The following is a 26,033-nucleotide window of genomic DNA, read 5'->3' as shown; positions in this document are numbered from 1 at the left end:
ATCACCTAATAAATATTGTGCTTACCATCACAACTGAACAGCAGATATTGCCAGAATCGTGGAATATAATAAAAATGGGGAAAGGAGAAGGAAGGCATTAAACTGAGGGCCTAGTTAGTATTTTGTAATCTTTCCTCTCCTCACCCTCCCATGTAATCTACTGAAGGAGGTACAGTGTTGTGTAACTGGAAAGTAATAAGCACACTGGCTACTTACAGCCACTGTCAAGTAACAGCTTCATTTTGGAGAGCAGCAGAAGACTGCGTAGTCTTTTCATTATTCACAGGTCATGTGCTGAATATGCTTCCTGTAACACGTTATATGGTTACGTGATCTTGCCCATTTCCCCAGAGATTAAGGCTTTGTTCAGATCTGTAGATGATATTTATGAAGAGTGAGAAAAAGTTGTCCAGATACTTACATATCTATCAGTTTGGCCCCAGAAATTTACAAATCTCTGGAACAGAGTTTGGAAGAAAAAAGTGTTGTGAAAGTTTGTAGAATAAAACACATTTATGAAGAAGATGCCATGTGAGGTGACATTAATAGCTTCTTTTCAGTGATTTTCAAAACAAAGGACATACTAGACCTCATTCATCTGGACTTGAGTTGAATATTTTATATACCTCCATATGGGAAGTTATGGGTTAAGATGGATCTTATGGGGATTCTTTGATAAACTGTAAGGAGGATGATGAGGTGGCAGAAAAGAGAAAAATGAGAAATTCTGAATAGCAAAATATTAGGTAGATGAATGCTCTTCTTTATTGATATTTGATATAGATTTAATAAATTCACAAAAGCCTTAGGATGAGTTATGAACGTGCAACCAAAATTCTTTCTCTGATACAGAAGCAAGAGTTATTCTTGATAAAAGATGGAGAAGGATATCTTACAGAAAAAAAATGGTCTTGATAACTTGAAATACAAAAAAAAAAACCCAACAAAAAAAAACCAAAAATCGGTGGGGTGGAGGTCCTGAACCTGGACACGTAGAATTTTGATGCAGTTCTCCGCAGTTCGGGATACACTGGAAACAATAAAGAGAGGATGTAGATTTTCTAACACATCATAGAATATCTGTAACTGGAAAGGTGTAACTATCATGATATATCGGTCCTCCTATCACAGAAAGGAAATTAGAATTGAACTGATCGAAAGAAAGCATTTTTAATCTTATGCTGAGGTCGAGCCACCCATTTTCAGAAAGATTAAATCAGACTCACAAAAATATGAAGGGATAGAGGATAGGCAGAATGGCAGGGGAAAAGGAAAAGATCAGGGTGATCAGGGAGTGTAGAACTTACCATTTCACAGGAAATTTAAAAATTTAGGCTTATTTGGCGTAACAGAATAAAGGTTGAGGTGTGATTCTGGTTATCTCATACCATAAAGAGGCAAAGTGGGAAGCTATGTATCTGAAAAGATATTAGAGGCATAAGATATAAGAAGTATAAACTGGTCATGAGTACACAGGCTGGAAATAAGGAGTAGTTTTCTAGCCATCAAAGAGGTGAGGCCTGGCGCAGCCTTAAGAGTGGAGCCTATAAAAAAGATCCTTCTTACTTTTACTTTAGGTTTCATATGTTTATGAAAGGGATTGTAAAATGTGTTGCTGTGATGGCAAAGGACTGAATTCAGCCAGTCCTACATTCCTGCCAATGAGGGATCAGGACCTCCCTTTGTCATTCTTAGGTGCCAGAAGAATTTTCAAGATAGAACTGGAGACCTGAAAGGAAAGAGGAAGGGTGCAAAAGCAGGAAGAAGAAATACCTTGTCGTGTTTGCCTTTGTTTGACCTTTAATGGCAAATGAATTTCACTGAAAGAGTTGCGAATTTAGAGCATAATTTGGAGAACTGAAAGGGATTTGTATGTATTCACTACTCAGCACTTTATAAATGGAGTCTAGAACAACAGGAATATTATATTTATAGAGAAAGCATCTGTTTAAATTTGCCATGAAAGTTTAAAATTATAGCAAATATTCGTGGGCTACTGTGTTTTTGGAGTTTATATGACATAGTTAACAGATGCCTGCTCACAGTTCTGCATTATCTTACAGACTTCTCTGAACTGAAAAAAATCACAACCAAAAACCTAAAAAGGATTTTGAAAAGCATGTTGAAACTGTGATCAGAGTGCCCTTATTTCTGGTAATATATGACTTTGCAATGTTGCTAGCTTTCCTGGGAGCAGAATAATTTTCTGCCTGTTAAAGATAGCCAGTAAAGTTTGCTTCTGACATTCCAGCGAGAGAAGACCGGTAAGAGCCTGCAGAGGAAGACGCGGTCAAGAGGTTCTTGCCTCTTGGAGTACGTGGAGCGGGGCTGGCATCCCTGGACGTTTTGGGGGCAGGAGTAACTGTTTTCAATCACGCAGTGCGTGTGGGTGCAAAAAGGCGTCGGTTGTGCAGCGACGAGGAAGGAGGCACATGGGAGAAGCAGCAGATGTGCCCACCCGCCCGCTTGTTGGTTGTTTTATTGGGGATTTTTCTGAGAAACCTTGAGGTCTCCTGAAGCTTTTGTGTACAGGATTTGCCCTTTGGAGGGGGCCAAAGTCCTGCTGGTTCTTGGGGGTTGCCGGGGCCACACTACCCCTGTGCAGAGTCAGCGACGGGTGTGGACTGCCCGCTCCGGGGCCGTGGCTAGGGCCAGGGCCAGGGCCAGAGGCGGGGCAGCCCCCGGCAGAGGGTGCCGGCGCGCAGAGACTGTCCTTGTCCCGTCCGCCCCTCGGCGCCGCTCTCCTCCCCTGATGTCGGATTTGTCCCGGGTGACGTTGGGATGCTGGGGAAAGAGGAGGAGGAGAAGGAGGAGGAGGAGGGGAAAGGAGAGCGGCTTCCTCCGCCCCCAAGTCGAGGACAGTCCGTTAGCAGGAGCACAGGGCCTGGGCGGCAGTGCCGAGGAGAACCTTGTGTGAACGCCGAGGTCCCCCCAGGCAGCTGCACCGGCAGCGGACCCCGCTCGTCCAGCAAGTACTGCGACCCCGGCGCTCTCTGCCGCAGCGGCCGGCGGGGCAGCATGGTCCCCGCGGCGGGACAACTCCTGGCCCTGCTGGCGGCCGTCGCGCTCCTCCGGCTCCGTGCGGCAGGTAGGAAGCGGGACCGGCGGAGGGAGGATGCTGCTGCTCGTCTCGAAGGGGTGTGCGTGAGGCAGGGCAGCTGCGCCTGTTCTGAGGAAGTTGCGCCTGACCGTTTGGGATCGGCTGAGCCGCGAGCATCCCCTGTTGCTAGTTGACGCGCTGGTTACTCATTCTTCTTTCTTTCTTTCTCCCTTGCTTCTTTTATTCCCTTCCTCGTCCTTTCTTTACTTCCTCCCCCCCCTTTTTATTTTTTGGCAAAATGGAAACCTGATGTTGCTTTTTTCCCCTCTTTTTCTAATTTTACGAGGGGGCGGGGGCTGGCAGGGGGCGAGGGCCGCGGTGGCTGTGCTGAGCAGGGCTCTCAAAACTTTTTACCCGGGCCGCATTTCGGCGCCGCTGCCCGGGTAGGACGGCGGGAACTCCGCACCTCTCCTCGGCTGGTTCCGCGCACTGAGGCTGGTTGTTAAGGCGGGGGGGGGGGGGGGGGAAGAAGGAGAAAACGAAAAACTGGAGGTTTTGTTGGTGTCGAGGGTGGGTAGCAATGAGGGGAGCCTCCTCCCTCACTCCGCGCGCCCTCCAGTCCTCCCCTCGGAGGGGTTATAATAATGAGTTATTATTTGGGTCGTTGAGTGTTGCCAGAATCTCAGCGGGAACCAGGAGGAAGCGGGGTGTGTGTATAAAAGTCGAGTGGGCGAGGGGGCAGCAGCGGTGCCTGCAACTGATAGAGGCTCGGAGGGTCTCCTTCTGTGTGTTTTTTAAGAGGGTCCCACTTCCTCTGTGTACCTGGCCGACCCTCGGGGACTGAGTAGGTCAGCGTTTGGGCTCAGGAAACGCTAGGACTCAGTTCACTGAGCTCCACAATTGTTTTTAGGGCTAAATTAGCTGTCCTTATTAACATCTGACCTTGCGCCGTGACAGCGGCCGTGCTGCTGCTGAACGGTTGCCAGTTTGTCCGGCATCTCCGAGACGAGCGCAGGGATTTACAGGGACCTTGGGGAGCGCCTGAGGTTGGAAAGCCGCGATGGTGTAAGAGTTACAGTTCCTGTAAAAGAACCCGCATAAAACTCTTTTTTCTTCTCCCCCCCCTTCCCCACCAGATATGTGATGCCTTCACAGCAGAAAAGGGGAGGTTTAACGTGTTCGTTCTCTGGGATGTGAAATGCACTGGGGAGGTACTGGCTGGCGGATCTGATATTCCGTGAAACCATTCTCGGGAAAATTGCGCTCTCCCCCTCTGCAGCAGATAAACCTTACTCGCAAACTCCTTCCCAGGGCGCTTTGGCCAGGGACCCAGGGAGGAGATGCCCGGCGGCACCGTTTCCGCGCCAGGTTTGTGACCGTTCCCGCACCGTCCCCACCGGGCTGGGCGGAGCGGGGGTCGCCCGGCGCGCATCGCCTCTCCCCCAACCCCCGCCATTCCTTGCTTTAAGTTAATTGCACCAAAGTGCTGGAGGAGACCGATGATGGCTTTAAGGAAAAACAGTGATGCTGCAGATTAGAAGGGATCTGTTAATCAATTGCACGTTTGAAAAGGCTTTTCTTCCCTTTGTTGCTTTCTCTAATCCATTTACCTCTCCCCGAGAAGTGACAGATGCCTATATTTCCTGTGATTCAGCTCCGGGGTCCTAGGTCTTGCCATTTGTTGCATTACTGTGAAGGGAGAGGGTCAGCAGAAAGGTAAAGGAGGTCTGGGAGTTTTCCGGGGGGAGAGCAGGAGGGGAGCGTGTTTCAGCTCGCGGATTCGGGGTCAGTTCCCGTCGCGTTTGTTTTTCCTAGTGCCTTTATTGCTCCCTTTGAAGAGCCTGCCCCGCCGCCCTGCCCTCCTGCGGGGTCCCGGGGGTCTCTCGGTCGGGAGGGGGGGAGTTGGAGGGGGGGTGTGGTAGAAGGCAGCGGCTCCTCCCGGGGCCGCAGGGGGGTGATAGCCCGTCCTCTGCGGGGTGTAAAAGGAGGTGTCGGACTTTCTGTCCCAGCCTGTGCTTTCTGCGGCAGCTGGATCTGGTTTTCAGGCGCAGCGGGAGGGAGGCGGGCAGAGTGTCCCGGCGCTTCTCCCCTTCCTTCCCTTGGCCCCCTTCAGCCCGTAAACAGCGACGCTTGTGCATGTGCCATTGCCAGCCTCTTTCTATTCCTCAATCCCCCGAGCCTTCCCCGCGGCTTCTCGGCGGGGGACGGGCTCCCGGGCATCAGCGACCGGCCAAAACGGCTCTCGACGGCTCCGGGTGGGAGCGGGGCTGTTCCCATCTCCGCCTGCCTTTGTGGGCAATGCTGCGACTCTCCCTGCCATCAGGAGACATTTCAACGGCGGCGAGGGCGTGCAGCCTCCTCGGAGGCAGTGTAAAATCACAAACCACCAGTAAAAGCGGATTTGGGGAGTATTTTTTTTTAATGCTGGCCCATAGATGGGCTTGTGATAATCGTCTCAGCCACCTGTAGAAAGCGTGGATTCGCTATACTTCGGTAGTCATGAAGTTGGAGACTCCATTTTCTTCGCTGAATGTGCAGCACAGTGGTTGAGAGCCCATAATCACAGCCATAAATACTTGGGTACTTCTATTGTTAAACGGTATTCTTCTGTTAAATCAGATTTGCTTAATGTTAAACAGAGTCTTTGTTAAACTACATTACATTTAAAGGTTTATTTTTGAAAACGTTATTTCGGCCTTTTCAGTGTTCACTTTACAATACGACCATAGGAGAGGCAACAGAATATAGGGTGCTCGCTTGCCGGTGATGCACCGTATACTTACAGAGTTTTGTCGCTTTACCGTTAAACAGGAAAGGACGTTTAATCAACCTGAAGTTAATACTCATGTGACTTGCAAAGTATGCAGAACATTGCGTTAAAAATAAATAAATGCTGTCAACAGAGTGTTTGGGAATGAGAACATAATGGTAACCCTGTGCCATGACTGTGGAAGCCCTGAAGTTTCTAAACCTTTACCTAGTTTTATGAATTAAAAAAAAACAGCAAACCACCAAAAAACCAACCAACCAACCAACCAAAAATCCCAACCCAACCCCGAATTGCTTAGAGTACAACGTTAGTAGAGGAATGAATAGACGCACCGATTACTTTTGAATGCCTTTAAATACCTAACTACAGAAAGTTGTAAAACACTTGAACCTTTAAAGTTGCATGAGATTTAGCTATAGCTCCTTTCTGACTTTAATAAATGCGATTCAGCTCTGGAAATTGTACATAGGCCACCTGGTAAAAGTCGATACAGCTTTGAATTCAGGAAGTCTTCGCATAGCTTTTAATAAGTAATGTTGACTACATTAACTATTTTTAGGTCAAATCTTAATCAAACCTTTCTTATCACTAATTAAATCGTTAAGTAGTTCAGTGGTGAAGTTTATACTGGGTCAAGGGTTGCCACTGAATGTTTTTTCCCCTTGAGTGCCTTGATTATGTTAAGCATTTGTAATGGAATTGCAGTTTTCTCCTTAATCTCTTTTCTGCTGTAAACAGCATAGAAATGCAAGATGCAGGAAGAAAAGGACCAGTTGACAGACGAGCCAAATTAATCCTGTTTTGTGAGCTTCCAGTTGTTTGCAGGAAGGATGATCTTTTTTCTAAACTTACAGCATTTTGTGTAAGGTGTGAATAGCTTACAGAACTGTCATTGGCATGGAAATATATGTGATCACTAATTAGAAAACTCACAGTCTTGGCCCACTAACCGATGAGAATGAAATATAAAAGGAAAAAATGGTAATAAATATGGAGTTTTGTTCGATAACTACAAGAATCTTCTATATAGAAGACTGCTTGTAGAGTCCTCTTCATGGTTTTTCCTCCAAGTCTTAAATTCACATTTTACATTCAGTTAAAATGTCAGCTAGAAGCAGACAGTGTCTGAGGTTTTTAATCATACTTTTGATTGAGAGAATTTATTTTAAAGAGCCTCTTCATGTTATTTTGAGCATTGCAGGCAAGGAAAATATATTAAGCCAACTTCCTTTGGCTTTCATACATAAATCTTTCTATAGATGTTCTGTATTGCATTGCGCCATTGCTCAGAGGGAAGAAATGCTACTTACATTATTCCATCTAATTTATAGCATCTGTCACTATGTTCTCTGTGCAAAGAATGGTTTGCTATTTAAGTTTGTTTATTCATTGTGAGGCTGTTGCTTTGTAAAGGAAGTTGTCATTAGGCTCAGCATGTCTGGAAAGTATGCAAGTCCTCAAGTCTTCTAATCCAGTGACTACAAAGTAGTTAAAGCTTCAAAGAAAAGGAATGACAGGATTTTGCTGCACTGAAAGAGAATGCAGTGTTTGTTAATCCTGATTTTAATTGTTACTCATACTGCAGACTGCTGCAGCATTGCTAGTAACCACTCGGGAGAAACAAATTATTTTCCTCTTGGTTTTGTCTAAACGTGTAAGTAGTTTGCAGTGAAATGTCCCTTACCAGCTTTTTGCATTTATTTTTTCCAAGCCTTTGCTGTGCACTAATACTAATTTGCAAACATCCCGCTAGAAGGTTTTCCTGATGTTCTCCACAGACTTGACTCACAACTGATCTTTTTCTCTTCACATCTGTTTGTCCTCTTCAGATAGTTTGGGAAAGGATTTCCAGTTTCTTTTCCAAATGATTCTGGCCAGTGATCCTTTTTTTTTAAACTAAAAATGGTTCTACGTGACTTTTGCGGTGGCAGCAAAAGGTGCTTTTCAAGAAGGCAGGATGATCCCTTGGCTGTGGAGTAAGACTTCCTCTTTTAACCAGCATTGGGTGAAAGTTTTCATTGAATAAAACCGATAAATCTGTACTGTAATTTCAGTGAAAACAAGAACTCACGGTAGAAATGTATTTCATCAATGGTACATTTACTGTGACGTGGGTAAAGTAGATGTATTCCACCTACCTGAGGCTTGGCTAGCTCACAGGGTGGTAGCACTGATCTAGAGCAGTTTGCAAATCATGTTGAAGATGAAATTTGGATGTCCTATGGACAGTTCCATGCTTCTGCTCTGGTTTATTAGTTCTAGTGTATCTGCATGAGCTGTTGTGCACATGTATCATGTAGCAGTGTTTCCTATGTTCCTTGCTGCATGAAACAAAGGGCCATTACTGCTGTCTGCTGATTGAATTAGTTGTTTTTTTTTTATATTGATGCATTCTAGTTTTCCTATATAAACTGCCCCAATGCATGCCTGTCTATAATGGTCAAGGAGTGTGGTATACAATAGCTCATGAAAGAGGAAAGATTTCACAGTGTTACTGATTGAGTAGAAGGTATTTGAAGAATGAGAATGGTCTTACGTACATAGTACCTCTGAGTCCAGAGCAGAGCTGACTGACAACCTCAGGGTTGTATGATTGTGAGGGTGCAGTTTCATGGGCAACTGAAGCTCTTTGTTTATTTAATTAAATCAGTAAGCTGACTCTGCGGGAGAGTAATCATAGGGAAAAAGGATTCTGCAGAAGTGAAAGACTATGCGGGCAGAGGTGAACAGAGAGAACAACAAAGAAAGATAAGACATTTTCTTCTTCCACTGGCAATCGTGCTAGAGCTACAGGAAAATGTTTTGTGAGGATATTACTTGCAGGAACAGCAAAGTGAATTGATTTGGAACTGTTCCAGACCCCAGTTTGGTCAATGTCTAGTTTTAAAGTGTGAGTAGTCCAATCAGGAAATAAGGTTGGATCCCTGTAGGCTTTTTGTCACAGAGCTCTCCATCAGTTTCACATGGAAGACATGCATCTAAAAGCCTGTCAGATTCATACTTCCACTTCAGATGTGAACTTGTGGAAACAAATGTTCGGTGTGCTTTTTTGAATGAAAAATACTCATGGGTATATTGTCATATGTATGAAACCTCTACTGAACTAATTCTAACTTCCCTGTTTGGACACTTCATTTTACATAAGCAGCATAGACATTTAATTTTGTAACTCCAGGTCATTGCCCCTTCTCCTCAACAACACTGTTCTAGCTGTTCATTTAGCTGTTCATCTGGCAAGTATTACTTTAAGATGAAGTGGATTCTAGAAATTATTTTCGCTGCTTTTGGTGGTTTAATTCCTTATCTTTTCTTTCAGTGGTATTGTGTACATAAATAGAATGACTTGACTGGTTGTATACAAAAACAATAAATTCTGTTAAGAGTTCTCCTAAAATTGTCTTACTTTTCAAAATAACATACACAACTGTCTAGTTGAATCATAAATCAAACTATCAATGGACTAATTCCTCATCAAAGTAATAATGCAGTCACATACTCAGTTATAGGGTATGTAGGGGACAGATAACATACAGGAAAAGACAGGGAGATTTTTTCCCCGTTTATTTAGTAAAAAAAAGGTATAAAAAAACTATGGTTGTAAAGAATAAATTTGGCTTCTGCTAGTCAGAAACACTCTCTTCTATATTATGAACTGTAAACAAAAGTAAGTCTGAAAGAGGAATCACAAAACTCTACCCAATGCAAACTAATGAGACTAGCAGGCTCCTGCAGAAGTGAAGGAGCTTTCCTCCTTGTTACAACAGAATAGGGAGATTTCATACCTCTAACTTGTATGTGAGGCACAAAAGGTTTTTTGGTTTTTTTTTTTTTTTTGAAGAGTTCTGGGGCAGAGATAACTGGCACAGGAAAATCTTAGGAGCAGGTAGGTGTTTCAGCTGTGTTTCACAGGAAGATCTTAAAACTACTTCTTAAGTACTTTTCTATTGGTAAGATATTAATCTTTCACTTCTAAAGGCCTTAACATGCTGTATTTATTGTAGTTTTTCTCTTACATATGGCCAGGTTGCTTGCTGTCATACTAGTGGTATTTTAAGCTTGATATGTTTGACATGTAAAACTACCATGGTAGTTTTCAGGAAGGTAGAGTTCCCCAGTTCATACCTAACTTAATTAGTCATTTTCTTGATATTCTGCCTCATGTAAAAGACCCCACTGTATTTTTTTGCTGGAGTCTGTAAATTTTAATTTCTTCCTAAACTATTCAGTCACATTGCTATTTTTTTTAAACTTTTGATAATACTACTTAAAATGAGGAGTGGCTTGAAGTGTCTCGATTCAAATATACGTTGTTTAAGGGTTGGATGGGTACCCTTCTGGGAATTCAGAGGAGGGCCACAAGGATGATCAGGGGACTGGAGCACCTCCCGTATGGAGACAGGCTGAGAAAGTTGGGGCTGTTCAGGCTGGAGAAGAGAAGGCTGCGTGGAGACCTCATAGCAGCCTTCCAGTATCTGAAGGGGGCCTATAGGGATGCTGGGGAGGGACTCTTCATTAGGGACGAGGGGTAAGGGTTAAAACTTAAACAGGGGAAGTTTAGATTGGATATAAGGAAGTTCTTTACTGTAAGGGTGGTGAGGCACTGGAATGGGTTGCCCAGAGAAGTGGTAAATGCTCCATCCCTGATGGTGTTCAAAGCCAGGTTGGACAGACCTTTGGGCAACATGGTCTAGTGTGAGGCATTCCTGCCCACAGCAGGGGGGTTGGAACTAGATGATCTTAAGGTCCTTTCCAACCCTAACTATTCTATGATTCTATATCCAACAGCACTGCTAAAAGAAGTTACCTCTTTCCCTCTCCCCAGCTTTTCATCATTTCCTTCCTGTGGGGTGTTACCACCTTCAAACTTTCCTGTCAGAGCAGTGGATGAACATCTAGTAACCTGTTTCAGCCAACATCAGAAAACCCATTCAGTTCACTTGGTCTAAGCTGACCCAGTTGATTCTGAGTTTGATGGATCAGAGGTTTCTGATGTGAACAGCTCTGCCAATAGGTCGGAGGATGCTGTAAGTTCTGCAGTGTTATTACGAAGCTGAGGTTTAGCAGGGAAGTTACCTACCGCACTGGCTCACTTACAACTGGTAGCCTTTGGTGATACGAGTTTTGCTGAGCAAGTGGGAAGAGGGTGGGAATAGGAGCAGCAGTAGCATCTTCTACAGCAGAATTAATGAACCTCTATTTAGCTAGCAGTGTGAGTCTGTGTCACACACTTTCCCAGTTTCTTGCCTCATGCTTCACAGGAGCTTCTATAAATGCCTGCAAAACTAATAGTCATCCTTCCTTGTTTTGGTGTCTCTAGAAATCTCTCATTTAAAGGTTGGGCTAATTGTGTGGTAACATACTGGTCACTATTGTTTCTCTATATACTCAGCCTTAATTTCATCTCATACTGCAAGCTGTTTAATACAGTTTAATACATCATTGGCCAATGCCTGCAATTCCAGTAAGATACAGGTATATAAAGAAATAATAATAGATTACTGATACAGTAGGTCCCTGTGAGAGCACTACAACAAAATTGGTTGCCTATGGGATCACTAGTGCTGGCAGAAAGGGCTGCACACTGAGAGACAGGAGGTCTGAGTCACAGTAGTGCCACCTTAGATCAAACAGAGGTGTCGTAGTACCTCACTGGTGTGTTCTTTTGGATGTAGAACAAAGGTCTGATACTAGAAGAATAAGACATCTCTGGAAGAAAAAAAAACAAGGACAGTTCTAGAAACATTCATCAGATTTGTCTAGAGAAATTCCTTTTATGAGTGTATCAAAAGCTTTGCTGAATAGATCGAGGTCAGAAAATGAGAGAAAAGGGGGGAAAAAAAGGTATCACTTGACAACCCAGGACTCTTAAGAGCTGTAGCTGAGTTACTTTAAGAAAGGTTCTGTGAATTTCTTGTATGAACCAATAATAAATAAAACTGCTTGAAAGCTTAAGAGGCTCCGACCATGTATAACATTTCCTGCATACTTGGTCATAGTAAAGTTTTAGCAAGAAGTCACACAATGTAAAGAGACTGCCAAGATTTTGCCTATTCTGGGTGATAACAAATAGTTTTACTGTGGTTGTTTCTAGTTTAGAAAAATGACATGGCAGAATTGTGTTACAGAAAAAAAACAGTGCTAGAGCTAATAATGTGGCAGCGATGTTTCTCTGTATAGTAAACTTCATCTCTTTTTAAAAACCCAAAGACACAAAAAAGCAAATAAAGGCTATGTCACAGATTTTAGACAGATAATGCCCAATATAATTTCATATACACTTTTATTTTGGGCAGTAACCATTCTGTCCTGATTCTAAATGTGTGTTGGTTTTCACATTTTGCCATTTCTGCTGGAGAAGCATTTTTCTTTATAAAAGGTTCCCTTGAGGTGTGCCTGCCTGAGCTGTAATTGTCAAGTAATGCAAAACTACTCAGACTGCATATCAGAGAGCTGACTGGACAAAAACTAACATTGCAAAGCCCAATTTAGTGCTGGCTAGGCTTCCTGAATTGGCTTACCTCCTGTCCCCAGGAAAACCAATGCTAGTGTGGGGAAGAGGCCAGGCTGGAGGGCTGGTGGGGGAGAGCATATGGCAGCCCTAGCACAGAGTACCTTAAATTGCAGTGGGACTATACTGTTGGAGATAGGAAATGTAATATGCAGAAATATTAACAGAAGTCTGTGGGGTAGAGACACTTTTACAATATCATTATATCAGTCCAAGATTTGGATTCTGCAGAGCTGGGATGAACCTGTGGTGTTCAAACTATAAGAATCTCACCTGCCTTGAAAGTCTGGTCTAGAAAGAAGTGTTTAATTAGTCGTCAGGTAGTTATTCTCACCACAAATACTCTTTGTCGTTTCTGTTTGTGTTTGAGCCATTGAATCTCCAGCAGATGTTGCTTAAGGTGAATTTCAGGATTCAACCGAGTTTTGTATTGCATTATAGTAGGTAAGAATGCATGACCTTTTGAAATTAAATGAGTTAATAAAACAAGAGACAATTTTTTGTACAGTAAACAATGAAACTGACAAAAGGAGAGTTTTGTGAAGGTTCTAGAGATCTATTGAAGCTTTCAGTGTGCTGTTTGAATATTTTAAGTTGAACATAGAAGGATCTTGTAGCATTTAGCTGTAATTACTCTTTTAGATCTTGAAACTTTCTGTAGAGAAATACAAATCGTGCTTCTTTAGAGCAGACATGAAACTTTTTTTTTCATAAATTGAAAAGAAAAAAAGGGGAGGAATCTGTGACAGAAAAACCAGGGAATTACGTCATATAAGAAATGCCTTGACTAAGGAATGGGAAATACAAATCATTTGTGGTATCCTGGGAACTCAGTAGCTGAAGGATGAGCTTAAACATTAAAAATTATTTAAAAAAATTATAGTTTCAGTGATGGTTAATGATGACTCCTTTCATGACAGACCAGGATCCCTTACAAAGGGGAAAGTGGTATAATGTAGATAAAATTACAAGCTTGAACAGGATCTAACCCAAACCTAGATGAGGAAAATATATCTGCTCTTTTTTTTTTTTTTTAATAATTTTTAAAATAACTGTGCTTCCTAGCTCTGCCTGGAAGCAATTTAATGCAACAAATTGATCTTTTTTTTTTTTTTTTATTTTAGTATTTCCAGCCAGAACAGAAGCAGTAGTTAATAACTATCTTAAGACAGTGAGTCTGTTCTTTATGCTTGGTTTTGCAAACTCAGTGAATTTGGGTATTAATATGTGAAATTGTGGATAGTAATTCAGCCTGGTTTACTAAGGAGGTTCGCACATTCATTTAGTTTTCTCTGTGTCTATTAGAAATAGGATTCAGAAGTCTCTTCCCTAAGACAGGTAATAGAGAATCTGTTACAAAATTCATGATACTGTAGTTTTCAAAGCCACAAGGGAAAAAATCCCACTCTTCTTTCAGATTTGATGTCTAGAGAGCTTTTGGGCAATGTTTTTGAATAATTTTTGTCAATGTGTTATTTATGAACATATCAAGTGTAGAAAATGCTTCAACAAGGATCATGCGAGTCAGAAACGAGCATGTGGAGTTAGGAAAGGTAGATTTCAGAAGTTATCTTGGTTTGTAATCCACAGGCCAAATTAAAGCCAGGAGCAGTTTTGATTCTTGGACTTGGGGAAGATATGTTTACACAGGAAAGGACTGCAAAAAGCAGAGGTGTCAATTTACAGCACATTTTCAAAATTACAAAAAGTGGAAAATGCTGCCTCACATTTACTGAACACTTACTGTGTCCACAGAGGTAGTTACTAGAAAGTACTAGTTCAGTGTGAAACCACAGAGTAAACTAAATGTAGTAACTTCTTCCTGTAGGCAAGTCTTTAGTGATCAGTGAAATACTTGAAATGTCACCTTTGTGCTGGCCGTCGGCACATGATTTACTGTTTCCAGAAGTAAAGGGTGAAAAATCAAATCTCAATACCGTGTTAGGCTCTGTAGAAATACTTCAAGTGTCTTTATATCTGTTATATTTTCTAGCAAGCTCAAGAACTTCTGTAACTACAAATGACTGGAGGAAAAGGATTAAAAAGGACCTTGAAAGGTCGTATTTTCTATTCTTCATGGCAGAATCACCATTAGTTGGCATGATCTGTTCTGAGGTGGTAGGAACAGAGGTTTGGTGACTTCCACCCACAAGCAAGCAGCCTTAGTGAATACCTACTCTTGGTTGTAGGTTAAGTGCATTAGTTCCTCTACCCCTTGAAGTTGTTCTTTACTTTTTCAGTGTCTTCTGAAACAGTTCCCCAAGCTTTGAAACAAGCCCTTTTCAAAGACTGTCTTGTATCCTTGTAGACTTCTCTCCTTGGACACTCCCTTCCCCCTCCTGTTTTCTCAGCCTTTTACATCCTGTTTTCTGAATCTCATGGTTGTGCTCAAAATGTCTCATGGACTTGATTCAAAACATCTTTCTTGAAGCATACTAACCAAAACTGGTATATTCCAGCTCAGGCTGTACCAACACTGGGCTAAAGGAAGAGGTTTATTTCCTGTATTTACCAGATGACCTTGTTTGTATTTCTCAGAGTGATGTCTGACTGTTCCGTGGCAGGATGGCATTGCTCAAGTTCTGATCTACTCCAGATATTCCATGCAGAATTGTTGCCAATTCCCCATTTGGTACCAGTGCAATGGTCTAAGTGCAAAATCTTCAGCCTGTCTTTACTCAGTTGTACATCTTTATTTCCACCCAGTCCATACCACTTTTTTTTTTGACATTTTATTTCATTTGCCAAGATCAAAATATTGGCAACACCTAACAGCCTGTGGAGTTCAGGAAGGGAGATGTCTATAGCATTAAAACTGGTGAAACTCCATTTTGTCAGTTGGCCACAGAGAGTTAATGCTCGTTACGGTTTTCCAATGAGTTGTCATTTGCATCTATGTAATTTTTTTGTATTTCATCTATAAGAATGTCATATGGGACATTTCCCCCTCAAACTAATTATCACCTTCATTTCCTGCTGGTGCCTCAGCTTCATGCCATCATTCAGTGCAGGATAGGAGCTGTCATATTACAGTCCTTGGGAGCTTAACTTCCCGCAGGAGAAACTCCTGTGACATGCCTAAAGCTCTGCTTCTGTGGTTTCTTCTTAAATAACTTGCCTTTCTGTAACTCTGGTAAGGTGTATTGTTGTACTGTAGCAGATAATGAGATTAATCAGTTTGAATGGCATAGTTGAATTCTGATTGTTTTCAGAGTCAGTTTTGGGTTTTTTCTTTTTTTTTTTTCTTTTTTTCCTGAGTTCAGACAAAGTGCATAGCAAACATTTTGTAAATGACAGTTTTTCTTAGTATCATGCCTGCATAAATTTAATGTATTAAAATTGTATCCTTTAATGTCATAGTGGTTAATAGAGTCTATCGTCTTTTGATCTTAAAAATCCCATATTGTGGAGTAGTTAGAATCACAGAGTCAAGTAGCTTGGGAAAGACTTTTAAGGTCATCAGGTCCAGCTGGTACTCCAGGACTGCCAAGACCACCACTGAACCATGTCACTGAGGGCATCATCTATGCAGTTTTTGGACACCTCCAGTTGCATGTTGCAAGACCAAGGCAATTCAGTAAAACTACTGTACATTTGAGAGCATATGATATAGTTTCAATTTTAAGCATTAAAAAGCATCTGAAATAAGTTCTGGGCTTAAAATTATAGAAATAACGTAAGAATAAACATGCACTTGTCATTGTCTCTACAGGGTTGTTTGCAGTTCCTGTAACTCTATCATCCTGTCCTCTCCATCTTACTTTTTTGTTCCTATGATTTAATTTTTTCCCTACAGCATGTTTCATTCGGACACTTGGTCAGGAATTCACAGGTATGCTGTGGTTACCTACCAAAGGTGGGAACTACTTAAAGAAATCCACTGTGTCTGTTTCTAGCTGTCTGGGTTAAAAAAAAAATGTGCCTGAACAGCGGGTAGGAAAAACACCTCCAAACAGATGGTTTTCTGTGACTAACAGCCATTAGCATGGTCCTTTGTAAGGTTGCATTATGTTGCCTGAGAAAATGCAATTAAGTAAAACTACTGTGCATTTGGGAACATATGATATAATTATCACTGTTCAGTGTATCAGCGTTCTGTACTTTTGTTGCATGGGACAGAAGAGTAAAGCCAGGAAAGTGTGAGATGGGGAGCACAGCTCTGGCAAGGTAGGAGCTGGCTGGGGTGGATGGGCTTGTCTGAGCAGAGGAGGTGGACTTTGATCCAGTTTATCAGGAGAATAAATGTCTGTGGGATGTGGAAGAGGGGTTAAGATAGTGCAAATAGCAAGTATGGGGGAGGTTAATGTTCTCGTGAGTGTGAACTGGAGAAGTGAAAATTCCTACTGCTGCCCTGCCAGTAAGGCTGATGGTACCACTACTGGACATAACAACACACTGTGCATGGGAAAGTCCTGCCTTACACTGTGGTTACTTTTTTCTTCAGGACATACACTGTAAGCAGTGGCTATGTCTTTCACCATGCATTGTATAGCAAGTTTTATTTGAGCAAAAGAAGAGAGGTGGTTATGCCTGCTGTGGTGGCTGGATATTTCAAATCCTTTGCACAGTTTGAAAATGGATAGAGACATTAAGAAAGTCATTGCCAATTTTACCATCACGGGTCCTGTCACTCTGAGAGTCATAATAATGTAGAAACAACAGGGGACCCTGCTTATTTAGGAAGATACAAATGCTTTTTTTCCTTCAGGTGAAAACCAGAGTTATGAAATACTGAAAGCTATGATCTACTTTATTTCAGTGCATGTCTGATATATACAGTTCCTTTGTGGAACTCATTGTATTTCTTTTTTCCTCTGCTGTTTTCCTTAGTGTGTTTGTTTCGTCCCTTCCCCCCCCCCCCCCCCCCCTTTGAATGATAAACCCACTCTCTTTGGTAATTCTGAGTCAGGTCAGTCCCAGGCCTGGGCTTTTATGTGCAGAGACTGCCAAGTTTTTCTAAAATATTTGGTGGTTTAGGGATTTGGATGAATGACCAAAAGGGACCAAGACTTGAGACCTCCAAATGTCTTTAATTTAAAACCATAGTTTGGAAAGGAACCTTCCTGACTCCCAAAATTAAAAAAAGCAGTATGTTCATTTATACTATTGTCATTTTCTCCACTATAAGGGTACCCCTCCATTCTGAAAAAAACAAGTTTTTCCTGCTGCTTTAACAAAACAGTTTAGTTGATTTAATGTTCTGTTCTGTGATGAAGTGTCTTATCTAGGTCATAGTTAAGCTGTAAAGAAGATATTTATGAAGTGGTAAGAATTCTCTGTGGTGTATTTATTTTCTAGAGCTGGGCAAAATGCTATTTGACTAGCAAATGAAGTAGTTCAGCTTCAAATTTTATGTTGAAGTTAAAGGCAACAATTGTAATCTTTTAGTAACCCCCAAAATAAGTAGAGTATCTGGAACTGCTCAAAACTTATGTAATTTGACCTCTACTATAGGAAAAGCAGTTCAGAGAGATTAATATTGCAAGTGGCTATGCTATCCAAGGGAGGAAAATTTTTGAGATTTAGATACCAAGTTAAATTTGTACTTTTATTCTATGTGCAGATGGTAAAATATAGCTGAAGACTTAAGAGCTGATTCCTGAGCTCATTTTTTCAGTACTAGAAACTTATTTGACTGACTTATAAAATACTGTGGTAAATCCTTGTAAATATTTGAAGCTGGCATTTGTGATACTCTCTTAGGAGTGTGTTGTTTGTCATGTAGCAACAGTGTTATCAGCAAGATGTTACTCTCAGTTTTTGCACAGTTTTCGTTGGTGTTTGGCCTGATTACAGACGTAGTAGTTAAGAACCAAGCAGTAGAAGCCTTCATGTTCTAGGTGTTCCTCAGTCAGACAATGCAAATACAGTTATTTTTAAAAGAATTCTATGTAAACCACTGCTTCATCATCAAGAGTTTTAAAACAACATTTTCGGGGATTTCGGTTGGATCTATGAACCAGTAGTGGTTTGTCTCTCTGTCTATCACACGTATTAAAAACCACCTGTATGTGAGCTCTTTCACTCACCAGTTGTGTATCATTGGAATTTATCAGGCATGGCTTCTGATGCATTGAATTTTGCAATAAATAATAGATTAGCACTTACATAATAAGTGATTTGTGAACTACGTTGCTAATTCATTTGCCATGCTTAATTAGCTCTAGAGTGCCACTCAGCTCCACAGAAAAAAAAATTGTTGCATTCTTAAAGGCTTCCATTTATTGAACTTCAGTAACCCTAACATTCATTTCTGTGGATTCCCTGTTTCTGTCTTTGTTGACGCAGGCAGACCTTTGTGTAGTGTAGAATAGCTGCTTTGGTCTTCTTTTTTTATTTTATATTTTCACTTGTGTGATTATAACTCTGATTGAAAAGAAATCTTCAGGATGATTTGTTTTTGCATTAAGTTGGTTTCTGATTCACTGTATGGATTTATTGATCTGACAAACAATGTGAGTGAACCCTAACTGTCTAAAGCCAAACTTGTCTGTGTCTCCACATGACTGGACAGTGAAGGAGCTACATGAACCATGAGTTGTTCAGAACTAAGACCCTACAAAACTTTGTAAAAATCTGAGGACTGCTCTGCCATTTCCCGCCCAGCGGTATCTGCTGAGATGAAATTTAAAAGTCTTTGTTTCATAAGGTCTTTTTGCATTTTATTTTGCTTGTAAATCAGCTTTCTCATGTGGTTAACACTCTTCTTAATGTATCTCTCATAATCAGTGCCACAAATAAAACAACTTTGCCAGTGGCTTGCGAAGTTCATGCATGCATACAGATTGTGTGACAAATTAGCAGCCTCTGTCTGTATACGAGTCTAGTAAGTAATAACGCAATGCTGTATAAGACTGGAATAGGTGGGGACAGGCATCTGTCTTTCATATAGCGGCATTCTGAACTGCATGAGGAGCAGTGTTGTTCTGGAGGCACTCTTTACCTCTTCTGTAAGACAGGGAAAATTTGTTAATTCAGTTAGCATTTATACCTCTTTGAGGAAGGCAATAATGAATTTTTAACTCTGTGAGAAACCAGACTCTCTCAGTGAACATACAATAATTCTTTTTTACCTATTCAGAAGATGTATTAAAAAAAAAAAGCCAGACCCACATGATTATACTGTGTAAGATTGAAGCTGAGAAGCATTTCACTTTCCAAATGCGAATTTCTGTGTTACTTCTGCAACCATTAGTGTTAAACATCTAAAACAGCACAGAGTTGCAGTTCACTGACACAGTTGTAGATGTTGGTGATACCTTGTTTTGTGCATCAGTAACACCTCCTGAAACTCCTGTTGTAAAGTGAAAGAACTTTATAAATGCCAATTATATGTATGGTGTGTTCATGAAGATGTGGCACTAGGTACGACTGTGCATATACATACTATGACACTCAATTCTAAGAAGAAAATGAAAGAGATTTAAATGCTAAACCAAAACCTCTATATCAGAAATTCTGTTGATTTGTATTCAAGTAAAATGAAGTAACTAGCTTGCTTACATTTTTATCCAGGGAAATATGAAATTTAAGCTCTTCTTACTACCTTTAAAAGTCCTGGCATATGTGTGCCCTGCTGCTGTGGTTCATTCTTAATGATTACTCATTAAAAAAGAAGACTGGCAACACAGGGAAATGGCAAAAACTTACAGTATTTCTAGAGCAGTGTCATGAACAAGTAAATACCAACCAGAATCGTAGAGACATATAAAAGCTTGTTTGCAAGTAAAAATAGAAAGCATAAGAGAAGAATTGGCATGTCATAACTGGAAGAAAATATAACAATTTTTCTAATATGTCTGAGTCTAAGATTTCCTCATGTTAAATGGTTTTATTAGAAAATAAGAAAATGTACATATATGGTTGAAGAATCATGGAACTTCTATAACTTACAGTTGTGGTATATGTTTGGAAAAAATTAGTAATTTCAAATTGATATATCTAGTGATTGGAAAGTTCCTGAGACAATTACTTGAAATAATTTGGGGAACAAAAAATAAATTTGGCAATGCTTCTTTTCTTTTTTTTTTTTTCCCCAATGGTAATTTCAGCTTTCATCCTCACAAAGATGAAGTTAAAGTAGTTGACCTTCTTGATTCCCATTGGTCATTATTTATTCCATATGCTGTTGCTCACTCAGTACATAGCTTTTAAAGTCCTGTGAAGGGCAGACTTTCAGGCTTGGAAACAAGCTGAAATTTTTATGTGCACAGGGATTTGACCTGAAAGAAAGAGATGAGTGGTAGAGAACTTTATTTGGACCAGAATGGTAAAGTGTCATCTGGGCATTTATTCTGCTGATGTGAAGAGGAAGCAGCATGTGCACCAAGAGTTTAGAGAAGTAGTTTCCATAGATGTGGATGGTGGCTGTGAAGATATTGGCTTGCCTTGAAGAGCTTGCTCACAGTAAGCTAGTGTAATTTTAATTTAATTTACAGGAATGTAAATTAAAGTGCATACTAAGAAACATGCACACCTTTAAAGGAAGTGGCAGGACAGTTCATTTTCTCCAAGTGGGATTTTGTAAACTGCTGACTACGGGAGGAGTTCCATACACCAGCAGGGCATCTTGTCTGCTTTTTTTTTTTTCTTTCTCTAATCCTTTATTCTATTTATGTGATTGCAGAATATAGAGGTTGATGCTGGCTACAGGATAATAACTACAAAAAGTATAATGGCTGTCTTCAGCTGTTGTAGATTGGCATGATTCTATTACAGTCAATGAAGTCACACTGAGGATGTTAATAAACATTCAAACAAATATTGAAGTTAGGGTCTAGAGACTTGACAGATGATATTTCTAGTTCCTGAAGATGTTTTAGATTAGAAAGTCTGTTCAAGCAAAGTGATCTCCCCTTGAAGCAGTATAGATGTTGTAAATAGCAACATTCCTGTAGCCACTGATAGAGATACAGGAACTGATTTAATCTTGGGCTTTTGTATGTCTTTGCGGTTGCTTATTACTGGATTTCAAAATGCCTGTGTTGTGGGTTTTTTTTTTTTTCTATTAACATTTGGTGAAGAAATGCCCAAATGCTTTTGTTTGGATTACTTGATTATGATAACCATTCATTATTTGCTTCATTTTTTTGTAAGTGTAATTCAGAAAGGTGGGGTATTTTAGATTGCTAACAGGATAGAGATTTTTTTTTCTTTTTTTGACACTAAAAGCAAACTGGTTAGAATTAATTATAATTAAAAAATTTGGCTTTTTGCCTATAATTCACGCTACCCTGGTAGATGTGTTAATGAATGTGTAGATTCTTATGCATAGAATGAATTGCAGGCTTCTCTGAAGTTTGATAGTTTTCACTTGCCTAAATGGCTGTATTTCTAGCTTAGTTGAGTAGTGCATTGTCCTATACTTCTTACTCTTAGGTTCATTAATCTGCATGAGGTTTGCGGAGACAAATACTAAAGCTTTGTTTTGGTTTTTACCTTACTGGAACAAGTATCACAGGATACTTTAATTTACAAAGTCTGCCTCAATGTACCACAGTTTGCTTATGTTCAGGTTTATCTCTGCATTTTTACTAAGGAAATTGCTTTTGAGAGCTCTGGAGCATTCAAATGCAGAGCCCTGCCAACAGCCCCAGGTGCAGTTCTTGTTGTTGGGCTGGATTTTCAGTTCTGGTCAACCTAAAGAGGCAGATACTCAGTTGCAAAATGAACTGATGGCCAGATCTAATAGCAAAAGGAATGACAAATAGTTAAAACAATAGAGCATTAACTGGAGTTGGAAGGGACCTCAGTTCTTCATGGTGTCCAGACCCTGCTCACAGCAAGGCTAAAAACATTAAATTTTAGGTATTCTTTTGAGCTGTATTTCAGAGTTACCCTTTCCTAGGCACCCTTTCTTACCAAGTACCCATCCACAGTTATGACTGACAGAAGAAATAAGTTCTGATTTCTGGAGCCTTAAAGAAAGCCTGAATTCTAAGAGAGTCTCTTAACCTCGCCTTTAACCACAGCTTCTTGGATTTTTAACAGAAAGTAACTGAAATATTGAAAATATATGTTGTTTCTAACCCACCTTTTGTTTTTAGGGCCCTGGGATATTACACCTTTCTGCTCAGCCTTGGACATCTTCCCTATGGCTACTTTGCCTTTTAAGTTAAACACCCAAAGAAAAAGATTTCACTAAACCACTTTTCTTTCAGCAGTTCTGTTTTACAGTGTCTTTCTTTTTTCCTTTCTTCTCACCTTTCAAGAATCATAATTTTGAATTCAAGAAAGTGTGAGTCAAATTTCTGCCTGAAATGCTTGATTTCATGTGGACTGACTTGACAGCCCGAGGTGTTGCCATCAACTGTTTAAATTTCTCTCTATGCATAATAGGAATGATACTCTGAGTCAGTGGGAAGTTGAGCATCTTCATTGTTTAATGCTTTGAAGATGAGGTTATGTAGCTGTAATTACTAATAATACCAGACCTAAGCCCTTTCCCTTTAACAGGCAATGTGTCTTTTTATGATTTTTAAAAAATTTGCATCAAGAATCCTTTTGTTTAAGCCACTTTTCTTCCTAATTGTGCTAAACTTGCAGGGCTGCTTAGACTTGAGCTGCCATTATATTTGCCTAATATAATTTAGGCAAATACCCTCTTAGCCCATCTGTTTCTTTGAAAGCTTGACAAATTTCATAATGTTTTCAGATGTATTACTCTAGTCCTCAACCTTTTGTAAGAGTTTATTTTCTCCCTTTTTTCTGTTATCAGCAGACACTGTTTAAAGTCGTGTAGTTCAGTGTATAAGAACAAAAAAGAGAAACAATTTTTTGCATTCCAGTAAGTATGAGCTGTAGTAATTCATGTTGCTTTTTTTTTGCATTTGAAACATTCACACACCGGTGCTATGCAGTTTGGCCAAAATTTTCTGACTTGGATGTTTAAAGCTACTTGTTACATTTAAGTGACTGCATAATTACACAGTATCTGCATCTTTCACTGGATGAAGTATATGTGTTTGAAATTTTCAAGCATTTTTTATGGCTTTTTCTCTCATTGTGACACCAAGCAGATGAAGCTCTCTGTAGACAGATAGGAGTAGCCCCATGTTCCTGGGGAAACTGGTGGATGAAGTTGCTAAGGCATTATCCATTACACCTGAGAAGTAGTGGCAGTGTGGTGAAGTTTCCACTTACTGGAAAAGGAGAAACATAACCCCCATTTGTAAAAAGGGAAAAAAGGAAGGCCCAGGGAGCTACAGGCCAGTCAGTCTTGGTGCCTGGCAAGATCATGGAGCAGATCCTCCGGGAAACTATGCTAAGGCACAGGGAAAATGAGATGACTGGTGACAGCCAATATGTCTTCATTTAGGCAAATGGTACTGCACAAATTTGGTGGCCTTCTGCGATGGGGTTATGGCATTGGTAGATAAGGAAAAAGCAACCAACAGAATCTACCTGGACTAGTGCAAAGTGTTTGACACTCTCTTGCATGACATCTTTGTCTTTAAACTAAATGCATTTGATGGATGAACCACTCAGTAGATAAAGAATTTGTTTATGGTTGTGCTCAAATGAGTTATGGTCAATGGCTTGATGTCTTAGTGGAGATCAGTGACAACTGGTGTTCCTCAGAAGTCAGTACTGGAACTGGTGTGTTTAACATCTTTGTCAGTGATGTGGACAGTGGGATTGAGAGGGCCCTCACCAAGTTTGTTGATGACACCAAGCTGTGTGGTTCAGTTGATACGTTGGAGGGAACTGATGCCATCCAGAGGGACCTTCACATGATGGAGATGTGAGTCAATGCCAACCTCATGCGGTTCAACAAGTGCAAGGTCCTGCAGCTGGTTTGGCAAGTATAAGTCCAGGCTAGGATGATACTGGATTGCGAGCAGCCCTGAGGAGGTAGTTGGTGGTGTTGGTTGACGAGAAGCATAATGTGACCCAGCTATTTGCGCTTGCAGCTCAGAAAGCCAACCGTATCTGGATCTGCATCAAAAGAATCATGGTCAGCAGGTCGAGGGAGGTGATTCTGCCTCTCTGCTCCACTCTCCTGAGACACCACCTGCAGTACTGCATTCAGCTCTGGGGTCCCCAGCACAAGAGGGATATGGACCTGCTTAAGTGAGTCATGATGATGGCCATGAAGATGCTCCGAGGGCTGGAGTACCTCTCCTATGGAGACAGGCTGAGAGGGTTGGGCTTGTTCAGCCTGGAGAAGATAGGACTTCAGGGAGACCTTTTAGCAGCCTTCCAGTATCTAAAGGGGGCCTACAAGAAAAATGGGAGAGGAGCTTTTCTTTTACAATGGCATGTATGGATAGGACAAAGACTGATAGCTTTAAGCTTAAAGAGGATAGATTTAGATTAGATATTGCAAAGCAGTTCTTTACTAGGTGGTGAGGTGCTGGCACAGGTTGTGCAGAGAAGCTGTGGATGCCCCATCCCTGGAAATGTTCAAAGCCAGGTTCGACAGTGCTTTGAGCAATCTGGTGTAGTGGGAAGTGTCCCTGCCCATGATCTTTATGATCTCTTCCAGCCCAAACCATTTTACAATTCTGTTATGTGACATGTACAAGAAGAGTGTATTTGGGAAAGAAGAGTCTACTTTACATAGAAGGCAGAATTTATATTCTGCCGTCAGAAAGATGACTTTGTTCTAATACACTGCTTTAACTGTAGCAAGCATAGAATTTAAACACTGTTTACCCCTCTTCCCACCCCTTCCAGTATATTTACAAGTGTCACTCTCTTGGTAGTAATTTTGCAGCTAGTTTCATCCCAGGATTTTAGCACTGAATTTTCAGTCTTGGAAACCTGCCTTGCTTATTCTTAGCTAGTTAATAGTTCCAAATGGATTCAATTTAACAACCCTTGTGCTGTTTTGATTTGCTTCTCACACCATCTGGTCTATGTCTTTCTCCTGCTTTTTTTTTTTTTTTTTTTTTTTCCCTAAAGGATAGTGTTTTTTCGATAACTTAAACTCTCAACCATGTCATCTGAAAATGTAGCTTGCTCAGAAATTTCACTGTGCAATGTATCGTTTGAGAAAGAAGGCTTTCTGTATACAGAGGAAAAAGTACATGAACAGGAACCTGTGGACAGGTTGGAATGGCAGGAATGTAGTGCACAGTAAAGATGTCTGTTTCTTCACACTGAAATATTATTGAAGCACATTTCAAAAGTAAAATTATTTCATGGCTCTGAGATCTCTTGGATGGCTCTCTGTGTTTCTCTTCTTGCCTCTGAAACACACCCAATTATTTGTGAGAGTGGAGAGTGGCAAGAAACGTCTTAGAAATCCAGAGCTGCTCAGCCTTTGGTAAGTTGCAAGTTAAGTGCTTCAGTGAAGCTTGTGGTTTATTAGCTGGCCTTATTTATACTTGATTTAGTAATGATGACCTAGAGTGATGCTGCTTAAGTTTAGCTCTGTCTGTCACGATATTTGGAAAATACTGGGTGAAAAGTATGTTAATGTGGCAATTCCTGAGAGCCTTGTTTTAAATTTTAGAGTATTGTTTGCCTGCATAACCTGAATGAATGTCCTGTAGTCTTTATGTTTTAAATAAGTTGCTTTAGCTAGCATTCAGGTTATTTCTGTTGTATGCATGTTTTTTGCTGGACTGATGTCTATGTTATGTACACTGTAAAGATTGAAGAGGTGGGTTGTGAGATGGTTTTGTTCTGTGGGTGTTGCCCAGGAGTAGCTGCTGGGGACGCTACTACTGTGGTAGAAGGTGGCCTTGCACCAACACCAGCAAGCTGTC

General features: G+C 40.8%; 1 protein-coding gene across 1 annotated transcript in view; it reads left to right on the top strand.

Annotated features, from left to right (window-relative positions):
• The first annotated feature begins 2,280 nt into the window (after window positions 1–2,280).
• Window positions 2,281–26,033, top strand: part of ROR2 (receptor tyrosine kinase like orphan receptor 2) — a 164,606-nt gene continuing 140,853 nt past the window's right edge. The window contains exon 1 of the mRNA XM_061456367.1: window positions 2,281–3,088. Within this exon, the coding sequence (XP_061312351.1) occupies window positions 2,782–3,088 (307 nt within the window). The 5' untranslated portion in view covers window positions 2,281–2,781. The remainder of the gene's footprint in view (window positions 3,089–26,033) is intronic.

The sequence above is a fragment of the Pezoporus flaviventris genome, unplaced genomic scaffold (genome assembly GCF_033815535.1).
Source record: "Pezoporus flaviventris isolate CSIRO_AGI_PZ_B2104156 unplaced genomic scaffold, CSIRO_AGI_Pfla_v1 ptg000022l, whole genome shotgun sequence".
Lineage (NCBI taxonomy): Eukaryota > Metazoa > Chordata > Aves > Psittaciformes > Psittacidae > Pezoporus > Pezoporus flaviventris.
Note: the sequence above shows the minus strand (reverse complement) of the source record. Positions and strands in the feature narration are given on the sequence as shown.